Source organism: Lepisma saccharinum, chromosome 26, assembly GCF_977018435.1.
Source record: "Lepisma saccharinum chromosome 26, izLepSacc3.1, whole genome shotgun sequence".
Taxonomy (NCBI): domain Eukaryota; kingdom Metazoa; phylum Arthropoda; class Insecta; order Zygentoma; family Lepismatidae; genus Lepisma; species Lepisma saccharinum.
In genome coordinates this window covers 20461013-20482453 of record NC_139254.1, presented here as the reverse complement: position 1 = coordinate 20482453, position 21441 = coordinate 20461013, and the positions used below count along the sequence as shown (strand labels likewise).

Genomic DNA, 21441 nt, shown 5'->3' with positions numbered 1-21441 from the left:
AATGCAATTTCAAAGCGCAGCGAGGTTTAAATGTGGGGTAATCCTCTACTCCTTAACTCCTCTATGGTCTTACTGATTCTCCCGTACAAACATTTTAAGCACAGAGATAAGCTCGTAAGGCAGGTGTCATAGATGTAAAATGTTGGTTAATGACGAGAAACTTGCATAATTAAAAAGAGAATCGTCACCGACAAACTAGTTCGTTTGTCGACTGCAGTTAGTTGTTTGGTGTTACCAGAGAATACCTACCTTCTCTGTGATGTTACAGGATTTGGCAACACTTTAAGGTTTGAGTGGCGAGCGCGTTCTCTTGGTACGTTGTGTTGGATTATAATTAAGTTTGATAACGTTTATTGTTTTTCGAAACTGAAGAAGTAATTAAAAGTGTTACGGTTACAATGTAGACATGGCCAACAGTGAAGCTGTTAAGGAAAACTAACTATCTGTGCTATTAAGTGGTCAAATTTTCATCCGTTACAGCTATTGCGAGGTGCTAAAATCAATTGATTAAGGTATTTATTATGTCATGTTCTCACTATATAATCTATTATTGCTGTTCTATTTCAGCTGAAAGTAGTGCCAGCCAGTTGTACTTATTTTGGTACCAGTTAGATAAGTCTGAGACACATTCAACTCGTTTTTTTTTCCAAATAAAAATCATATCTGCTTACCTCATATGCATAGCAGAACATTTTTCAACCTGGAGATCACTTTTTTTTCCCATGAAAAACACGTTATTTTTAACATTATAATTCTTTATTTGTCGTTGCTAATTCGGCGGCCAAATCTTGACTCACGTTGTCTTGTCATCAGCTGATATGCAATATTGTCAGCTATAAATGCCGCACAAGCTATTCACAAAACGTTTTGAATCGAAAATTGTTCCACAAACCATTCACGTAAGGTTAGGTTAGGTTAGGTTAGGAAAATTTAGAAAAATAAATTTCAACAAAAAAAAATTAACATCTTGTCAAACTACCCCGTGGTTGCTACACTGACAGGAGGTTACATAACCGAACGCACGGAACATTTGATTCACGTAGTCGACGACAATGGTGGCACGAGCTATCGTGCAATGGAGATGCATGAATGACGAAAAATACCTTACTTACAGGCCAAATAAGTTGCACGATTCGAAAAAACTATTTCCCCAGCTTCAGAAAGTCCACAAGAACGCAATTCCGTAAGTACTTTCTTGGGCATGAGTTTACAATACCGGACCACTCTCCAATTACTATAAAATTTCGCCTACTTACTAATTTCGGTGTCCTGATGACGTATCTGTAGTTCATATTTGGCGGTCACTTGTTAAAATTGTACATTTACGTGTACAACTTGTAAAATAACCTTGCGATTTACCACGGTGATTGTCCATACACAGCAATTCGGAACCATCTTTCTTTCGCAATTAATTAGCTAATGGTCTTCCTTTACGCACAACAATCTTGTTAACAACAAACGAGGAATGCCTACGAGGTTAGGTTAGGCCTGTTAGGTTAGGTTCAATTAGCATAAATACAAAGAAAAATTAATATTTTAGCTAAGAGAACTATACCTTATCTTGCCTGTTGATTTCTTCATGTTGGGAAAATGGCATCTTCCGTGGAGCTATTGTTCTTATGGTAGGGTTACGTTACGTTAAGAAAACATAGTTTATTTCATTTTTTTCTCGATTTCCATACTTGACCGCCAATTATTACATGCAGATTCGTGATTAGGAGTTCACAATTAGTGAGTAGGCAAAATTTCATAGAAATTGGAGAATGGTCCGGTATTGTAAACTCGTTCCCTTTCTTGTCTTTTCTCCTGTAAATTTGAAGAAATCCGTCTCCGGCTTATCTAATTGTTACCCTTATTTTTTCCGATCCTTTTTAACCTATTGATGGCGAGGTTTTCCAGAGAGCTCGCGATATCACGATCTTTTGCTAATTTCCTTCACTCCACAAGATGTTCATACTGTACTTTTGACGCTCTTTATCCTGTTAGAAAGTGAAAAATTTTGTATATTTTATGGTGCAGTAATGTAGCTACTAACCCCGTCACTGTTTCCAACCACCCTGTGTTTTTTTCAAGAAGATGACGTGACCAAATTTTAGCTATACTTGCCTAACCTAACCTTACCGTGAATGGTTCGTGGGGCTATCCGTGAATGGTTTGTGGGGCTACCCGTGCATAGTTCTACGACCAAAAATTTTAACTATGCTTGCCTGACCTAACCTTACAGTGAATGGTTTGTGGGGCTATCCGTCAATGGTCATACAACCCCAAATTTTAGGTATTAGCATAATTTCAAAGCCAGGAAAAAATAGAAAATTAATAACACGGAAGTAGGTATTTTTTGGTTTAGAAGGTTGGAAACACTTCATACCCACTCCCAATCGACAAAACACAAGCACGATGCGTGATGATCCAGACCGCTCACGCCATATTGTGTGTCACGCAAGCGGAAAAAAAAGGAACAACAATAATTACTCGTAATATGAAAAATTGAAATTATTTTCGTGAGAAATTCATAATTACACCTTATAGAATGTTCCGCAATGCAGAATAAGTAAGTAGCAATGTTAAAAAGGACAAAATAAATTAGTTATAGGTGTTTTGACTAGATGAAAGTAGTAATCACTATTTGCTGTGGTAAAGGAAATGAAGATTCCTAGTGAAATATTGTAATGAATAAAAGCACTCAATCTTCTCTGGTTGAAGCTTTTCCAGACGACTGAAATTTTCCATGTATTTAAACCTACAGTTCTTGAGAATGAATTAAATATCTGCTTGAGATGAAATTTCACCAGTTCTAGAACAATCCATATATAGATTAATCTATTTCGGCAGTTGAATTATAAATGGTTTTGTGCTCGAAGTGGAAATTCCTAGGCCCATCATGTTTGTTCAAGCTTTGGGAACAGATCAAAAGGGAGTGCTTTACGTAATTTGTCCTAACTGAGGGATTGGAACACCCCCCCCCCCCTTCAAATACCATATTCAGTGCATATATTAAATTGGCCAGTACCTACAATTTCAAAAAGAAATATTTAACCTTAAACCGATTATTATATAACACAACAGCAATAACCATTAAACAGTCGTAAGGGTTCTTATGTGCTTTTAAATAATTTGGTATTGCAGGTTTGAATTTGTATATGTATTATATCATAATGGTAACTGAAATGGAATCATATTCCGTTGCTGGCGTAATCCTAAATGTCACCACCCACTCCAAGGGGAGGAGGTTTCAGACTGGCAAAGTCACTGCCCTGGACTGCATTTTGCAGACTAATGGGTGGCATCTGGACATTTGAATCCCATGTTTTATCCTGTTCATGTGTGTTTGTGATTGTCCCTTCAACATCCATTTTCTCACAATTAGCCAAAGTGGAATAAAATATCGTAAAATAAACAAAATCAATCAACATCAGATTGCTTACGTCATTCATTCTTAGGTTCGGCGTTTGGTGAAATTATCATTTGCACATGTTTTTCAACTATTTGAGTGTGCTTACAAGTTTTTTATAAATAAAACACTGTGAAAGTACTCCCAAGATAAGTAGGGTTTTTTTGTTGTTGTTTTTTTGGTTATGAGCTTGGGATCAAATATCTATTTGTGGTTTCCGTGCCCTGAACCATATTTTATGTTACACAAAACATCAAAATGCATTATTTACATACTTTAGAAAATTATAATTCAGATTTATGATGCAAGTTTGCTTGTGTGTTATATTTATAGTTTCCTTTTTAAACAAACCTGTTTTTATTTTCTTACCACCATCTTTTACCTAGTGACATAGATTAGGTATAGCCTATTTAAGCAAGACAACCTGTATGTTCACAGTTACTATTGTACCCTGTATTTCATACCTTCATGTTCAATCAGCATCTTATTTTCAATAACAGTTGTATATTTTTTAATGGATAGCATAAGGTATCATTCTTAAGAAATTATTTCTCATATTTTATTATATTACAGGTGACTTGTTAGTAGCAGAAGAGAAAAACTATGAGTTCTGCAGCTCGTAAGACTGTCAGAGGGTCAAGGTAAGCACTTAATTTTTTTATTTATTTATTATTATACAGGTTTGGGCATGAAAAAGCAGCCCGTCTCATCTCACTTGATCTGAAACTAAACTTTCTCCTAAATTAAGGTGCTGAAAAAGCAAGAAGAGGTACAGAGGGAGGGGTGACGTGACATGGTCAGATGGGGAGAGAAGTGGAATGGCCAAATGTAGAAAAAAATAATAGTTTCAGACCAAAAAGTGAGAATGTGTGACAAGTTGAGGCAGGCTGGTTTTTGTGCCCAACCCTGTACATTCTCATCTGCTAGATCCATGGTGACTTTTACCTGGATGAAGTAGCCCAAATTCCCCCTGACCCTCCGAATGAACAATCATTGCTCATCCACCCAAACCTCAGATTTCACTGTTGCCACCTACACCAACTTCCCTGTCAACCAACACACCTCTCATAAACGCTGGGAAAGATCATACATATCAGTGATGCATTCTACCATATCCCCTGTACTTGACCTATTCGCTCAGTATACATTCATAACTTACATCCATCCCACTATCCAGCAAACAGTCAAAGCCTGTGTTCAAATGGGGCCTCCCCTATGGTGCAGTAGGAGCATCGTCACCTTGTAATCAAGGTGTCCCAGGTTCGATATCCGGTGGAGGCACATAGTGTTTCAGATCACACTTTAAACTGTAGGTCCAGTCCCGATTAGCCTTACTGTGCATAAAGTGGACTAAGAACACCAAATCAACCAATCAACCTGTGTTCAAATAGGCAAGTACACTTTTGTGTTCTTTCCCCTGTGTTACTGGGATCATTTGAATTGAGATATTATCTTGCAGTACAGTTGCCACGTTTCCTGTCAGGTGTCAGAATGTCACCCACTGTGTTCTGAGGCTCAGAGAAGGCAGACACTAACCAAATATCATAGGGGTATTCAATGGAAAGTGAAATAACAAAATTAATCAGTCTCGAAATTATTATTTTTTTAATTACACTGAAGTTTAAATGTTTCACCAACAAAAATTATTAGCATCTTTAGCCTATATGCTTCGTAGACAAATGAACTCAAACTTCGCTACATTTTTAAAGCATCACACGTGTAACATATTTTCATTAATGCTTTCCATGCATTCAGGCTATGTCATCGTACTCAAGCTTTAGGTGTTGAAAATAGACCTATAGTGAGTTGAAGCATGCACTTGTGCTTCCCCCCCTCCCTTCACCTCTACTTTGGATTCAGACTAATAGTGGGATTCCAGAGGGGGAATAGTGCTTTAGGCAACAACAGCTGCCAATTTGGACGAAAGCACCTTTTTTGGCAATGTCTGCTACTGTCTTACCCCTTAATCTGGCAGTAGGACACAATGTTTGTGCAGTAAACATGTCTAGGGATGAGCTATATATTGTATATTATTGGTACTGACAACGATAATTTCTATTCTCGATATCAATACAGCCCTAATGCTGCCAGGCTGCGAAGCATAGTGATTTTCATTTAGTGGTGTGTTTGCTGTTTCCTTCCATTTTTATTTAGCCGTCCTTTTTTTGTCATGTGATATAAAGTACTTTAGCTCGAAAAATCATAACATACAGTAAACCCTCGTTAACACGAATCCCAAAGGACCGAAAAGTCAAGAGTTCGTGTTAAAAAATTTGTGCTAACCGGGGACTCAAATTTTATTGTTGCAATACAGTTCTTTCTACAATGTGTATTATGCAAGGTTAAAAAATTCCCGGTTGCCTGGTCGCAATGGCAACTGAAAATTTCAGCCTGGCGCGTGGCTTCGAAGGAGATTTTTCGAGCACTGGTATTATGTATGTCATCATGGAAAACAGTACTACAGTAATTAACTTTTAAAAGAAGTACTCACAGATCATTTTCTGGTGAAAAACAGTTCTGTATGTGTTGTGATGACACAGATTCCCAGGATGCGGCGATAGCTTTTATTGCATCAAGCACACTCCTACTTGGGGTTTCCATCTTCTATGTTTAAATAATAGAAAAACACATCTGAACACACAACTGAATTTGTTGGTTAAATATGTATAAGCTCATTGTTAACAGGATGATGGCGATTGTCGAGCAGTTGCACGCAAGTTTTAATCTTGATATTACTCGTTCTGGCTATGTTTTAAAGAATAGAAAAACACATTTGGACACATTGTTGATCTGAATCTGTTTGTTACAGTACTGTTTAAGTTGATTCTTGACAAGATTATAGAGATTGTTGAGCCATTTCTTGCATACCTAGCAGGGGAACAACAAAAAAAAGGTTGTGAAGAACTTTGAAAGTTCGTGTTAAATGAGATCTAATGGTGCAATGGACTAAAAAACATTTCATAATTCGTGGTAGCCGAAATTCACGTTAACCGATAAAACTTTCTATAAGATATAATACATCCCTGCCGGGATGAACATTTTGTTCATGTTAACCAAGTGTTCGTCTTAAGCGAGTTTGTGTTAACGAGGGTTTACTGTATATACCGAAATTCAGTTGATACATTATAATTGTTTGCCTTTGTTTCTTTTAGGTAAGTTAGTGTATGAAATTTGGATTGTTAGAATTGTTAACAAATTTTAAGTCCACTTTATGCACAGACGAGCTAATCAGGATCAGACTTGCAGTTCAATGTGTGGTCCAAGCCACTATGTGCCTCCACAGGGTATCGAAAATCAAGATTCAGGGTTTGAGATTTGGATATCAGATTGATGGGATTCAGATACTGGATCCAGAGTTAGATTCAGATATCAGACACAGGAATTCGAATTTTGATATCAGATATTGGATTTGACATTGGGATATGCAACCCAATACATTGCATTGATTTTTCTTAAATGGTTGGTTGATATTTCGGGGTCTTGCACGCATGTAATATTCTCTTTTCAGATTACAGAACTTGCTGAAGAAAGTGAGGGAAAATGAGAAGGATAGCTTATCGGATATTGATGCATCAATTCTAGATGCTTTGAAGAAAGCTGAAAAGAGCAATGCAGGGAAAAAGAAGTCTGTGAATCCAAAGGTGAGATACCACTGTGCTTTTTGCATTGACACCAAGTATTATAGAGAACAGCTGTAATTGCTTCCCACTTTTAGGCTCGGTGGACCATTTGCAGATGTCAAAGCAGCTGTTTTTGAATTTTCCTCTGAAGTGTTACATATGCTTGGAATTCCTTCTAGAGCATAGTGGGTCGCGAAGTCAGGCTCGAAAATTTATTTACTGTGTCTTAAAAACCTATTACATCTTTGAGCTCCGACACGAGACTATTTCTGCAATGGGTGCGAAACGAAATTCAATTAGATTCAAGACCCATTCTCGTATTTTGAAAGTTCAAACTTGTTGTCAGTACAACTAAAAGAACAACTCTGTGATTCTGGCATTAAATCTAAATTTTTAGATTGAGACTTAACAAAGTTTTGGATATCTTTAAGAGACGAGTTTCTTGAACTTTCTGATGAGGCATTGAAGTTGCTCATGTCGTTCTCCACCTTATATTTTTGTGAAAAGGGATTTTCATTTCTTATTCAAGTGAAAAGAAAATACAGAAATATACTTGTTCACTCAGATACCAACATACTCCAACATATAAGGAAAAAGCAACCTCACATTAGTTGGGGGAGTATTTTTTTTTTTTTTTTTAATTTCAGCTTGTGTGTATTGTTAGCTGCTAGACTAAAGAAAATTAGTCTTTTAAATTACATATTTACTAATCTAGAATGAAGTATGTGTAATTTGTTTAAGCAAGCGTAATAGAGGGCTTCTTAAAGTACTCCATGTTAGCGAAAATATTATTATAAACTGGGGGCAGACCCCTACAAGTAATTCTGCCAGTACCCATGCTTATGGGTCCCATGAAGTGTAATATCCTTCAACATTGGTCCCAGACTGAAAATCGTTGAGGACCACTGTTCTAGAGCATTCATTATTAGAATAATTAAATCTAGATGACTTAGATGGGCAGGCCATGTTGCATGAATGGGAGAGGAAAGAAGAGTTTACAGGATTCTTGTTGGAAAACCTGTAGAAAGGCCAAGATGAAGGTGGAGGGTTAACGTTGAGATGACCTAAAGGAAATCTGTAAAGGATGGAAAAGCTTGGATTGATCTTGCCCAGGATAGGGACAGATGGAAGGCTTGTGTTGCTGAAAGCTAGAGAGTTAGCATTGACGTGAATCTTGGTGTGGTTTGCTTTTGCTGTTGTCTAGATATTCTCAATAGTTTCATGGCAACTTCAGTTTATTAAACTACTAGCTGATTACCCAGCGTTGCCTGGGTATTTATCACAATATTCTATTAGACAGGAAAATAATGAATTCTAACTATAGTGTAAAATGAACTTGGAGTTGAACTGCATTGGGAGTGTCACTATTTGTCTTAGCGAACCCGAAAACTAGGAATTCCACACTAATATCGGTCGTTTTAAAAACAGCTGGCCTTTTATCGGCCAAAGGTTCAGCCAAGCCTTAATAATTGAAGGGTTCAGGTGTAAAACATGGTAAGTGACGTTTTGGACTTTTCTGAGTTCATTAAGAAACAAGGTTATTAGAAGCTATACTGTAGATAAATTGTTTTTGTGTTGTGTTTACCAATTTCAGAAGGCTTTACTGAGTCCAATGCAAATTGTATGACCTTGCAATTTCACTCGATGATTGAAGGATGGCACATTTTACTTTGTAACTCCAAAAAGACCAAAATGTCACTTACCATGTTTTACACCCAACCCCTTCAATTTTTCTTTTCAGGAAGCACAGTTGAACTACATTTTAGGTCAACATGTTCCTTAGATTTTGCATACTCTTTTTGTCTCTTTCTCTTTCACAGTCTTTTAAGCTGCTTTATGACTAACATTGGAGTAAAGCATTGACTAGTTTTAAGCATCACTATGTGAGGTGATATTTGTATATTCCTATTTTATCATCTGAACTTCTTGTCTTGGCTCTTTCTAGTTTACTTCGTGAAGTTATAATGGTAGAGCATGTTTTTTTTTTTTTTATCTGGAGTTTTTTCTTGAGACAATGTTTCAATTTGAACTTTGAATGTCCTTTGACTTGTTTGTTTTTTGACAATATTGGGCCATTGGTTGTTGTTGTTTAAGTCCAGTTTATACCAGATAGGTTATTTGATTCTGGACCTACTGTATAGAGTGGAGTACAATGTGCCTTAACCAGGGATTGAACCTGGGACCCCTTGATTACAAGACATCAGTGTTTCAACCATGTCAGGACTGCCCAAACCACTACCTGACTTAGTACCTAAAAACATGTAGCTTCATTTGAAGTATTATTTTAGTGAAAATTTAATGTAATGTGGTCCATGCTCAAGTTGTGCCTGGGCCCACTTAGAAGAAACTTTCGACACTCCTGCACTCTCATTGGGAAGCCAGTTGCACTGTGCTTTGTTGATTTAACTTATCTTATTTTACTTGATCACATTTATCGTCTGGGACTTCCTCTTTGTTATTTTACAAGTGAATGGCATTTATTTACGTAAAGAAAAGGTGACAAACAATATTTTGTTTATTTGACTTGAATTTTAATTAGGAGTGTATGGCTGCAGAAAGCACCTAAACGTGAACCTTACTTCCACACAGTACACCCAGAACTGCATTTTCCAGACTAACTAGGACCAACATCCAGTATAATCCTGTGCGAGGCTTGGTTAATGGTTGATTCATTCCCACAGTGGCCTTTTCTCCCATATTAAACTGGTATACCACCAGCAAACCAACTTTTTTCATATACAAGGGACATTCCGAAAGTAAGTTTCGTCATTTTTTTCACAGGAAAGCTGTATTACAAAGTCAGAAGGCACACTGCCGTAACAAAAGACAATCTTTCCTGAATTCACGACGGGAGGAGCGAGAGTGGAGGAGCGATGGTGCATGCGCAGAGTGACTAAGAATAGAGATAAGCAGCAGACCAACGTGCCCGAGCTCATTCGAGTGCAAACCAGTATGGCAGAAATGTGTCAACAAATAGAAGTGCATGCTGTCATGTGCTATGAATGGACTTATTGTTATTTTTGCAGTCTTGCGTTCAGGGGTGAACACTTGATGTGGTACGAGTGCGAGGGCAATGACTTCCTGTTCAGGTTTTGTTCTTGGATGACAATGTAAGACCCCACACAGCAAGGGTCACTGCAGAACACATTCGTCGTCTGGGATGGGAGAGATAGAATCACCCACCCTACAGCCCCGATCTTGCCCCATCAGACTTCTACCTTTTCCTGCGTTGAAGTCAGCACTATCGGGACATCACTTCGGAAGCAACGAAGAGATGCAACAGGCTGTGAAGAACTTCCTTAAATCGCTGGGCACAGATTTTTACCAGGAGGGTTTCTTGAAATTGATTTCACAGTACGACAAATGTATCAATGTTGGTGGCGACTATGTGGAAAAATAGCCAAAAAATTGTATTTTGTTATGACATTGTATTCTTCTGTTTGTAATAAAGCTTCCCTGTGAAAAAATGACGAAACTTACTTTCGGAATGTCCCTCGTATATAGAAATTGATGTAAAATTTGAAGTTTTAGGACTTCTGTTTTTGTTTAATTGCATGCCTTCAATGGTGTTTTATGTCCAATATATATAATAAATATATACAATAAATAAGATTTGTTGCGGTAAACCAGGTCAAATTTTCAGTTACGCTACTAGTTACAATTTATATTTGATGTACCAAATTAGTAAGATGATTGACAATTTTACTCCTGTATCTATATAAACTGATACAGACACAGTACTGGTTGATTCATCCTTACTTTTTCTATATGTATTTGTTGATTTTTTTTTTTTTGTTGAAATTAATTTTTCTTTCCATTTTTTAGGCTCGTAAACTGAAGACATTCACTTCTTTTTGTGACTCCCCTTCGGAGCCTTGTTCGCCCAATAAGAAGGAAGAGGCTGCAAAGGATAAGAATAAGAATGCCTGTAACATTGCTGCAACACCATTAAGAAACGCAAAGAAACAGATGGAAGGGGTTGAAATTGTAATGAGCACTCCCCTCCACACGTCATCCCATCAGATGAGAGCTGATTCAATTTTTAACCTGTCTCCAATTTTGAAAAACAATCCAGGTGAGGACAATGGAGCTCAATTAAGAAGATCGCCCAGGAAACAAGCTGACAACAGTCAGCCCAAATCTCCGAGAAATCAAAATCCAGTTGTGGAGGAGGACCATCGTGCAGGAAGACAGTAAGTATCTCAGATTACGATAATATGCAGGGTGTTGTTAAAATGGGGCCCCGCGATGAATAGAAACATATACGACGGTTGCTATTTATGTATCCGGAATAACAATGTGTAACAGTGATGATCGATGCACTTTTGCATACGTTTGAACCAATTCTCATAGCACTTTGTCCATTCCGATTGAGGTATCTCGAAAACATGCATTTTGAACGCATCAATCGCTTCTTCTGGCATCGAAAATTGATGACCACGTACGGGAACAAAAAGAAATCATTGGGTGCTATATCAGGGCTATAGGGTGGATGACCTATCAATTCAATGTTTTCACCGGTCAAATAGTGAGTTGTTTGGACCGATGTGTGAGAACTCGCATTGTCATGGGGAAGAATGATCCTGCGTCGCTGGTTGTTTTTTCTGATTTCCCCAAAGACTTCTGACAAACAAATGGTTGTGTACCATTCAGAATTGACGGTTCTACGATTCTCTAGTGGCACTGTAGCCATTTTTCCCAAAAAAAAACAGGCAATCATTTGCTTCGAAGTGCTTCTTGGACGAACAACTTTTGTTGGGTTTGGCTCATCTTGGAACACCCACACCATCGACTGCTGTTTGCTTTTGGGCTCATATGGATAGATCCAAGATTCGTCACCTGTTTAGATGTTATACACGACTTTTGAAGCACCACGATTGTATTTTGTGAGTATTTGTTTGCACGACAATCTTGCATTATCAGTTCTCGCACAGCATCAATGTTTTCTGGCACAACAACCGATATTGGACGGCCTTCTTTAGATTCGTCCGTGAGCAAACGACTGCCACGATTGAATTCACTAAACTAGTGATATACAGTGCTTTTAGATGGTGCTTCATCGCCAAAACTCGAAGTGAGTTGATCGATGCAGTGTTGTTGAGATAATCCACGTCGAAAGTCGTAGAAAATCTTTGCTCGAAAATGTTCTCAAGTTAATTCCATTGTTGGCCTCCGATGAAATTTTCAGGTCCCTGTAACAAACAAAAGTAGCATCTGTAAGCACAACATTCTGGGTACATATACCATAGAAATGTCCAACTCTTGGCTGGATATATTAGATGTTACCTAGCGACATTAGTGTTGCCAGTTTCAGATACATAAATAGCAACCCTTGTACAAGCATGAAAACAAATGACTGGTCTTAGTTACTTATTTTTTGTTGGCATGTCATTCCGGTGCTACAAATGTTCAAAATAGACTGTTTTGTCACATATGTGCTTGCAACTCAACGTAACATTTGATTGCATATGTGGCATGCCTTCCTGTCATGATACTGTGCAAGGAACATATATTCTGCAAAAAATAACATACTGCCAACCTGCACTGGATGAAAATGTATGTACACGTATTTCAGCATAGAAGCAAGAACTTGAAAAAAGATGAAAGTTTAATTTGCAAGTAAATGAAATGTAGGATAAGAGATGAAACCCAACATAACTTTTTTTAACACCACCACCTCTTTCCCCTCCTAGGTTTTCCCACCCCAACAGGAATTTCAGGTTCACCCTTTGGACACTGTTGAAGCACTTGCCCCCATACCCTTTTGATTTTCCCCCATTTTTCGCATTGTTGGTTTACTTCCCTTGTTTATTTCTATATTTTACAAGGGATCATTTTTAAGTAATGTCCGTTTAGATTCTAAACTCCTTACCAGCTAACTGTAAACCAGGCGAATTAGAACAAGTATCTGCGCAAGTAATGATGCGAGATGGCTCCACCAATGAACAGTGAAAGAAACTGGATTGTGTAATGGACGACGGGAGTTACCCGATTTCATCGAGGAAACCTGTAAGCGTTGCAAACTTTTGAAAAGGATAATACCGAATGCACATGGCAAACGGACCGTATTTTTGTCTCCAGGTCCGTACAATTGGTTTAAGAATTTTTTAGAGAAATATTAGGGATAAAACTGCAAGATCAAATTTTGAGAAGCCGTGCATTTAGCATATGGACTAAGGTCTGGACTGTACGTCCGTACATGTACGGTTGACAACACTGCGCTTTCACCACTCGATTTTCCTCCTCCTCCTCTGCTGATATGCGTGGTCCTGCTCTACAGTTAGCCGGGACAGCGTATACATGCCTTGATCTATTTTTCTACATAGTTTCCGTGGTTATTTAAACATTTGTCATAACGTGAGACGAATGTAAGACCCTCCTCATGGAGGTGAGTCACCTGTGAGGCAAGCCATTTCCCAACTCCCATTTTCACTTCTTCATTGCTGCCGACGAACCACTGAACTTGACACTTGTGGAAATTCCAATGACAGCATGGAGATTGTGATAGTCTGTTTTCATGGATTTTGGCTTCTACCGCACACACCAAATCGTCGCTGATTACAGGTGGCCGACCTAAGCGTGGCTCATCATGCACATTCTCCTGCCTGTCCTCACCCATTTCCACAGTTTGCTATCACTCATTGCATTGGGGCCGTATGCTTTACAAATCTTTGCTAGCAGTAGTACAATTTCTACATCAAAGATAAGAAAGATTACTGCAATTAGGTAGAATTTTATGGAAAATGGAATTTGTGCTGATGATTTTGGATCAAATCCACGCTCGAATGGTGATCTTTTTTCTCGGTCTGTGATTGTTTTTTTTTTATAATAGTGTGGATAATATCTGGCCATGAATTTCTTCTGCTGCTGCAAAGAACTGGATCACTGGCCATATCTGACAGTCGGCAGGCCGCTTGGCCATCTTAAACTTTGCAAACACACAGTATGAGGTGCACACACTGACAGCGTGGCTTGAAATGGTGTCTGCTTCTGTTCAAAGGATGCTGGGAATCCTTGTGCATGTACAGTACTATGCCTGCTTGGGATATTACAACTTACTTAAACCATATGCCTTGTACAACACATAACATGGTTGGTAGTATGTTATTTTTCACTCTTTGCAACACTGGGATCCGCTATTTCATGACAGAAAGCAATGTCAGAGACCATTGAGTAGGAAATGCGGATGAAAAAAATAGTTCAAATTTTCACCATCATGAAAAAATCTGATGCTGAAATAGCAACAACCCAAACTTGGACATGCAAAACAGTATTCTTAGTTTGTCAGACAGCAGTGTTCAATATGCACACTGTCAACGTGAATGACCCTTTGGAAGCATAAGACAGCATGATCCGTGGAGTATTTCCTGGGATGTTGTTCACTGTGCACTAGATTTCAGCACCACATTTCCACCTGGTGGCGAAAGTTTGAGCTTTTTTTTTAATTTTTTTTTTATCAGCATTTGCTTCCCCATAGTCTCCATAGCCTTTGTACCAAGTTTCACCACAATGAGATACTTTGAACAGGCTCCAGAGGGCTCTGAGTGGGGGAATTTTAATTAGGACCACGTGGTACTGGTATATTCTCTTCATTGAAGTTCCTGTAGTAAGGATCAACAGAGCCAAGACAGTGAAATGGATTTTACCATTGTTTCATCCGTGAATAAGGACGTAGATAGGTTTAAAAAAAATGACAAAAATAAATTGTGACTTCTAATCTGTTTTTTATAATTGTGTTATTGAGACAAATACAAAATATATTTTATATCTGTTCCAAATATTTTTGTTATTCTGGTTGGTGTACATTATTGTCCATTTGCAGGCTGAAAAACAAAGTGCAAGAGGAGAAAGTGGTGTCGGATCAAGTCCGAAGTAGTCCAAGAAGAAAAAACAGTCCTTTGAAAAATAAGGTAAGTGCTATACAGTTGTGCATGTTACAAACAGTATATTTTTTTATGTGTTTTGTGTATATTTTCTGGATACTTGGGTTTCTTCCATGGTTCAGTGTAGTTTAAAGGAGCCAATAAGATTTAAACTTTCAGCCCTCCCCCATGTGACGAGAGAAGGAGTATAAATATGGTCCCTCTGACAGAGTGAGGGACACAGTGTGTGTGAAACGGATAGTAGGAGAGTCTCCCATCAGAAAAAGCATCTCGAGGTGGTTCCGCCGATGCTTAGCTCCCACGCCGCAGTTCTGCCTTAGGGCTCAGATTAGAGAAATGCAAATAATGTAAATTAGAGAATTAATGGAAGAATCCGAGCCTTGTTTGTTGAATTGTAAATAAATGTATAAAGCCCATTTCTGCAAGTTTTCAGCTATCACCCTGCAACATTAATTCAGTAAGTTCTTGCATGTGATTGATTCTTTGGTTTTGAGTGCTCTGGTGAGGAACGGGATGGGAACACAGGACTAACGAGCGTATTTAGTTGTTTATTTGGGTTTTTTCCTGCCAAAAGCGACCCTGTAAGGGTGGAGTGTTGCAGAATATCAAAAGTGTTTAGTCTTGTATGTGACGTAACAGCCTGTGATGGCTAGTGCCCACGAACAGACTGCAGGCCTCACTCCGGCCTGAGGTCGGTGGTCATCCAACCAGTTACGGGGTTCATGTGTGGGTTTTCTATATCTGGGTTATGCTACTCATTCTTACGTCACCAATTTCGTTACGATGGTGGGTGGCTTCCATGCACTTGCTGAAATCTCACAATAAATGTTGTTGCGCTTCCCCCGGAGACTAGAAACCTCCATGAGTCCCATAGCCGGAGCCCAAAGTTTGCACCTTAGACCACATGCACGCAGTAGGGGTCTATGCTGGCTTACTAGGTTGATAACGTTACCTTTACTTAAACATGGACAATTGTACTGTCATCAATAAATTACTGTTGTTAAGAACTTGTTAAAATTTGATCAAAATATTGTTTATTATTAGTGGGTGAGTAATCCATTTCAATTATAAGCATAAATTTATCACAGTTTACCTTCAAAATATTCAAAAATTTATTCAGAATATTAAGGTACCTTTTATGTAATCACTAGGGGACGGATTTTTTTGTGGTAAAAACGTGAAATATTTATGTATTCATGCACTGAAATAGTGAAAATATGCACTTATAAAACAAAAATGACATTTTTTTTTAAAGGATGGAAAACTGTCTTACCTTTACAAGCTTGCATTGCAATGGGTGGTGAACATCATCCTTAGGTTCTCAGTTCTGAAAGAGTGACGACTGTCCCGGGACAAGACTTTGTAATGCAAAAAAGTGTGTTTCACATCACCAGAAATGTAAAATTTGTTATTTAAAAAGGGAAAATATGTACTAAACATGATCTATCGTTGAAATATGTCATTTTATATGCTAAAAAATCTGTCAGGGGGTCCCAAAACACATGATCTGTGCACGCACAAAATATCAGAGGTCTGCTAGGTGTTTCGAGAAATATGTAAATACATTGAAATCCGTGCCCTAATAATCACACCATACATTTTTACCCTACAATATTCGGATACATGTATATTGGAATCTTGATTATACATTTTTCAGGGAAAAGAAGGTAAATTAACTTTATCATGGAGGCAGGTTTTTCACAGTTTAGCTTTTATTTTTATTGAGAAAGGAAAAAGGAAGCTGCGTGGAAAATAATACAGATTTCTCTCAGTCCGTTTACTTAGATTATTCTGCAAAGGACACTGAATATGTCACAGGCAGAAGATTATTGCGAGATAAGATATCTTGAAGTTGATTAGGTAAATTTGAGTTTGAAATTCTTATACAATTGACAATTTTTGTATATTCTGTGACATTTGTGACTTGTGATTGTAGATGATTTTTAATCCGAGTATGTAAAATGCCAAAATGTGAACTCCGCACATTGAATATTGAAAATAGTATGTGATATACCGTTTATATTGTTGATATACGAGGTGTATTCGTAAAGTAAGTACCGTTTGCAAATATTGCTGATGTCCTTCATCTGTTAGTTAGCCACAGGCTCGTGTGGGAGCAGGTCATGTTTTTTCTTCGTAGTTTTCTGAAGTTTTGAAATGTTCAAGATAATCAATCGGCCCGCCGACTGTGAAGTCCAGTCTGTGATTTGTTTTCTCAATGCAAGAATGGTTGAATTCTTGCCTAGAGGACAGACCACCAACAAAGATGCCTGCTGTGACACATTAATCCGGCTGTGTCATGCAGTTCAAAACAAAAGACGTGGAATGCTTAGCGAAGGTATTGTGTTGCTTCACGACAATGCTCGTCCACTTACGGCCCACCAAACTCAAAATGTCATCACGTCATTCAGCTGGGAACAATTTGTCCATCCGCCAACAGCCCTGACTTGGCACCAAGTGACTACCATCTCTTTCTTCATCTGAAGAAGAAGTTTCTTGGTGGTCAGCGTTTCGACGAGAATGACGACGTCGAAGCAGCAGTGCATGGATGGCTTTCGTCACAGGCGGGAACATTCGATGATGATGGAATACAAAAACTAGTGCCACGCTACGACAAATGCTTGAACAATGGTGGAAACTATGTAGAAAAGTACAGGGTGATTTTTTTAAAACTCATGGTTTTCTTTGTTGTGTAAAATTTGTAAATGAAGTATTATTTCCATGCGGTTTGTGGCAAATGAATAAGGAAGGATGGGAGATTTATTGGAGTATGTTTACCGGTTTATATGCATCCCGGGTAATATCGCCCACGCCTCAACAAAAACAGCAAATATTCACCAGTGTACCTTTCGTGTCTATATGGTCTGGGGGTTTGGATGCAGTGCGGAGGTTTAAGGTTCCTCCTGTAGATAGCACCGTTGTCATTGTCAACAATAATCAGGAAATTGAGCTGTTATATTGTTGTGCTGGAAAGTTGTGTGCTTTTGTGTAAGAATGGTGTACTCCATGCAGAAACGTGTTTATCGTGAAAAGTTTTTGGAAAACTGATTCTGTTGTTGCTACGCAAAGGGCATTTAGAAACAAATTTGCCTCACGTTCTGCCTTAGACAGGAACACAATATTGTCGCTAGTGAAGAAATTGGAAGAAACAGGATCGCTTCTGAGTGAGACAGGGAAGCATCGGACCCCGCGGGCAGGTGTTGTGGAATATGTCAGTGCTCGACTCTTGAAGTCGCCCAAGAAATCTCTCCGTCGTTTGTCACAAGAAACCGGCTATAGCTATTCAACATGTCAAAAGGCAGCGAAAACTGCGAAACTAAGGGCGTACAAAATTACAGCTGTTCAAGAATTGAAGGATCCAGATAAAGTTAAACGTGTAGATTACTGTAATTGGTTTTTAATGTTTATTGTGCGTAATCCTGATATTCTGAAAATAACGTGGTTTACTGATGAAGCCTATTTTCATCTCTCTGGGTATGTTAATTCTCAGAATACACGGATATGGGCAGCTGAAAATCCACATAGTGTAATCGAAATTCCGTTGCACTCACAGAAAGTTGGGGTATGGTGCGCTGTCTCAGCATCACGTACAGTGGGTCCAATCTTCTTCAATGAAACAGTGAACACAGAGCGGTACAGGGCAATAGTCATGGAATTTGTTGAAAGTTTGGACGACATTGAACTCACACAGGGTTATTTTCAACAGGATGGTGCTACATGCCATACATCGCATGACAGTATGGCACCGATTGAAATTTTCTTTGCTAATAGGGTTATTTCAAAGGGATTGTGGCCTCCGAGGTCTCCAGACTTAACTTCACTTCTTTCTGTGGGGCTTCCTAAAGGGGCGTGTGTACACAAACAACCCTACATCCCTGGAAATGTTGAAGCAGAACATTATCACTGAAATTGCGAACATTAGCGCAGAAACACTATGTCAGACAGCCCTTAACATGAAACAGCGTATTCGACTTTGTTTACAGGAAGAAGGTAGACACCTTCAGCGCCTTCTTTAAAGGTGAGATGTTATGTCATATGTCTGTGCCATAATTTTTATGTTTTATTTATGTTTGAGTGAATACAAAAAAGAACTCATTTTCATTTTCATTAATTCAGTTTAGCAAAAATCCAATACTTCAATGTTATTGTACGGTACACTGGTGAATATTTGCTGTTTTTGTTGAGGCGTGAGCGATATTACCCGGGATGCATATAAACCGGTAAACATACTCCAATAAATCTCCCATCCTTCCTTATTCATTTGCCACAAACCGCATGGAAATAATATTTCATTTACAAATTTTACACAACAAAGAAAACCATGAGTTTTAAAAAAATCACCCTGTAGTTTAAGGTCTGCAGAATGCAATCAAATAAAAAAAGGTACGAAACAATTTTACTTTATTTTTTACACCCTTTCGGTACTTACTTTCCAAATACGCCTCGTATTTGTGTATATAGATGTGTGTGTGGTGAGAGATGTAAGTTTGTAATAGAGAAAACATCTGCTTGTACCCTTGAATTTTTGGAAAGTTTGTCTAGAAAACTTGGAATTATACTTGAATTTTATCATGGTCCTGAGTGGTCACCTTGAGACATTTTATTTCAAGCACCGGTATCAGTGAAAATCGGTAAGATTACACTGGTCTGCATGATAATCGGCCCTGACACTATTCCTGCTGATTCTTATGTAAAATGACCTCCTGAATCCGAATATGACCCCCGTTTTCACCCATCACCCACCGTTTTCAGGGGGAGCCCCCACCTATTTTTATCAGTTTTCGATAATTTGGAGGGATGAAAAGGATTATTTCAGCCTTTACATTTCTTCTGAGGGGCTAGAGAGGTGAAGAGTTCTAAAACATGAACATTTGTAGCAAGGAGGTAGATTTTGGGGGGGGAGGGATTTGCCCCCTTAAATTGTAAATTTAAATTGTCCTACTCCTGAGTGTTCACCTATACTGAGGGAAGATAAGGATTACAGTGCAGGACTATAGTGACAAGAGCAATGCAAGTTTAAACTTGTCAAAGCATGAAAATTCCTATGCAAACCTGTTCCCGTACACTTGTATTAAAAATGATCGATTTTTCCAGTTTTTTCGCAATTTTTTCACTTATTTTATATATATTCTAGCTTCCAGCTCCACTCATCCTCCCCCAAACACCGCCAAATAATAAAAATTTATAGCAACAATAATAAATATATATATATATAGCAACAGTTCAGAAGATTCACTGTACCATGCTGGCGCTCTCAATACTTCATGCGCCCCTCTCATTTTCCCCCATCACCCGCCGTTTTCGGGGGAGCCCCCTTATTTTATCACTTTTTGATCTTTTATGGCCATGATTTTGATTTGGAGGGGTGAAAAGAATATTTCAGCTGTAAAGAATAATAAATAAAAGGTAAAATAATAAATCTAGAGAATAATAAATAAATAAGATAAGTACCTTTATTTGGTGCTTCTTTTCCTTTTCTACCCTGAGGTAGAAGTTTCTCGTACCAAAAACCAGCAGTACTCTGCTAACATGCTCGCGTTCCACTTCCCTGAAAATCTTCTCTCGAACTTATTGATGTCTTGAATGGAACCGTTCCCCGTGTTCATCCGAAACTGCTCCTAAATTTTCAGGGAAGAAGTCCAGGTGTGAGTGAAGGAAATGCACTTTTGCACTTTAAGAGACATGTTACACCCCATGGCCTTGTATTCTGACAGCAATTCCTCGACATGAGCAACATAATCATCACTTTTGTTATTACCCAAAAAGTTGTCACACACGTTTTGGAATGCAAGCCAAGCTCATTTTTCTTTTCGATTCAGGTGTTCAATAAACGTCGAATCTTGGAAAAGTTGTCTTATCTGGGGGTCCACGAAAACTCCTTCTTTGATTTTAGCCTCACTGAGACGAGGAAATTTTGATTTCAAAAATTGAAATGCATCACCTGTCTTGTCCATTGCTTTTACAAACTGTTTGATCAATCCGAGTTTGATCTGCAAAGGCAGCAAGTAAATATTTTCCATCGGGACCAGAGGATCGTGAGTGACATTTTTCTGACAGTGATTAAAACTTTCTGGCAGAGGCCAGTTCCGTACGATGTAATGTTTGTCTCGGGCTCGGCTATCCCATTCGCATAGGAAGCAGCAGTATTTTGTGAAGCCTGATTGCAGGCCCGTGAGTAGAGCAACAACTTTTAAGTCAGCGCAAAGTTTCCAATTATAATCATGATAACTGATTCTATCAAGGATTCGGCTGATGTTTTCGTACGTCTCCTTCATATCCACAGAGTATGCAACCGGGACTGACGGTAACTCATTCCCATTGGCCAACGGGACAACTTTCAAGTTTGTCTTTGATGAGTCTATAAACAGTCTCCATTTGTCTGTGTCTCATGCCATCTTCAGTTCTATCATCAATGCATTTGAATTAGGGCAGAACACTAAGTCTTCATCTTCCGAAGAAAAAAAATTCAGGGTTGACTGCCTGGTCCTGTAAGAAGAGATTTTTACGCCCTTTTCTAAGAGATTCCACTGCTGAAGTCGAGATCCAA

General features: G+C 38.4%; 1 protein-coding gene across 3 annotated transcripts in view; it reads left to right on the top strand.

The window, feature by feature from the left end:
* The first annotated feature begins 299 nt into the window (after positions 1-299).
* LOC145979478 (uncharacterized) overlaps positions 300-21441 on the top strand; it is a 94957-nt gene continuing 73815 nt past the window's right edge. For all 3 annotated transcript variants that reach the window (XM_083112397.1, XM_083112396.1, XM_083112395.1), the window contains exons 1-5: positions 300-512; positions 3965-4032; positions 6900-7032; positions 10837-11204; positions 14834-14921. In XM_083112397.1, the coding sequence (XP_082968523.1) occupies positions 3995-4032; positions 6900-7032; positions 10837-11204; positions 14834-14921 (627 nt within the window). In that variant the 5' untranslated portion in view covers positions 300-512; positions 3965-3994. The remainder of the gene's footprint in view (positions 513-3964; positions 4033-6899; positions 7033-10836; positions 11205-14833; positions 14922-21441) is intronic.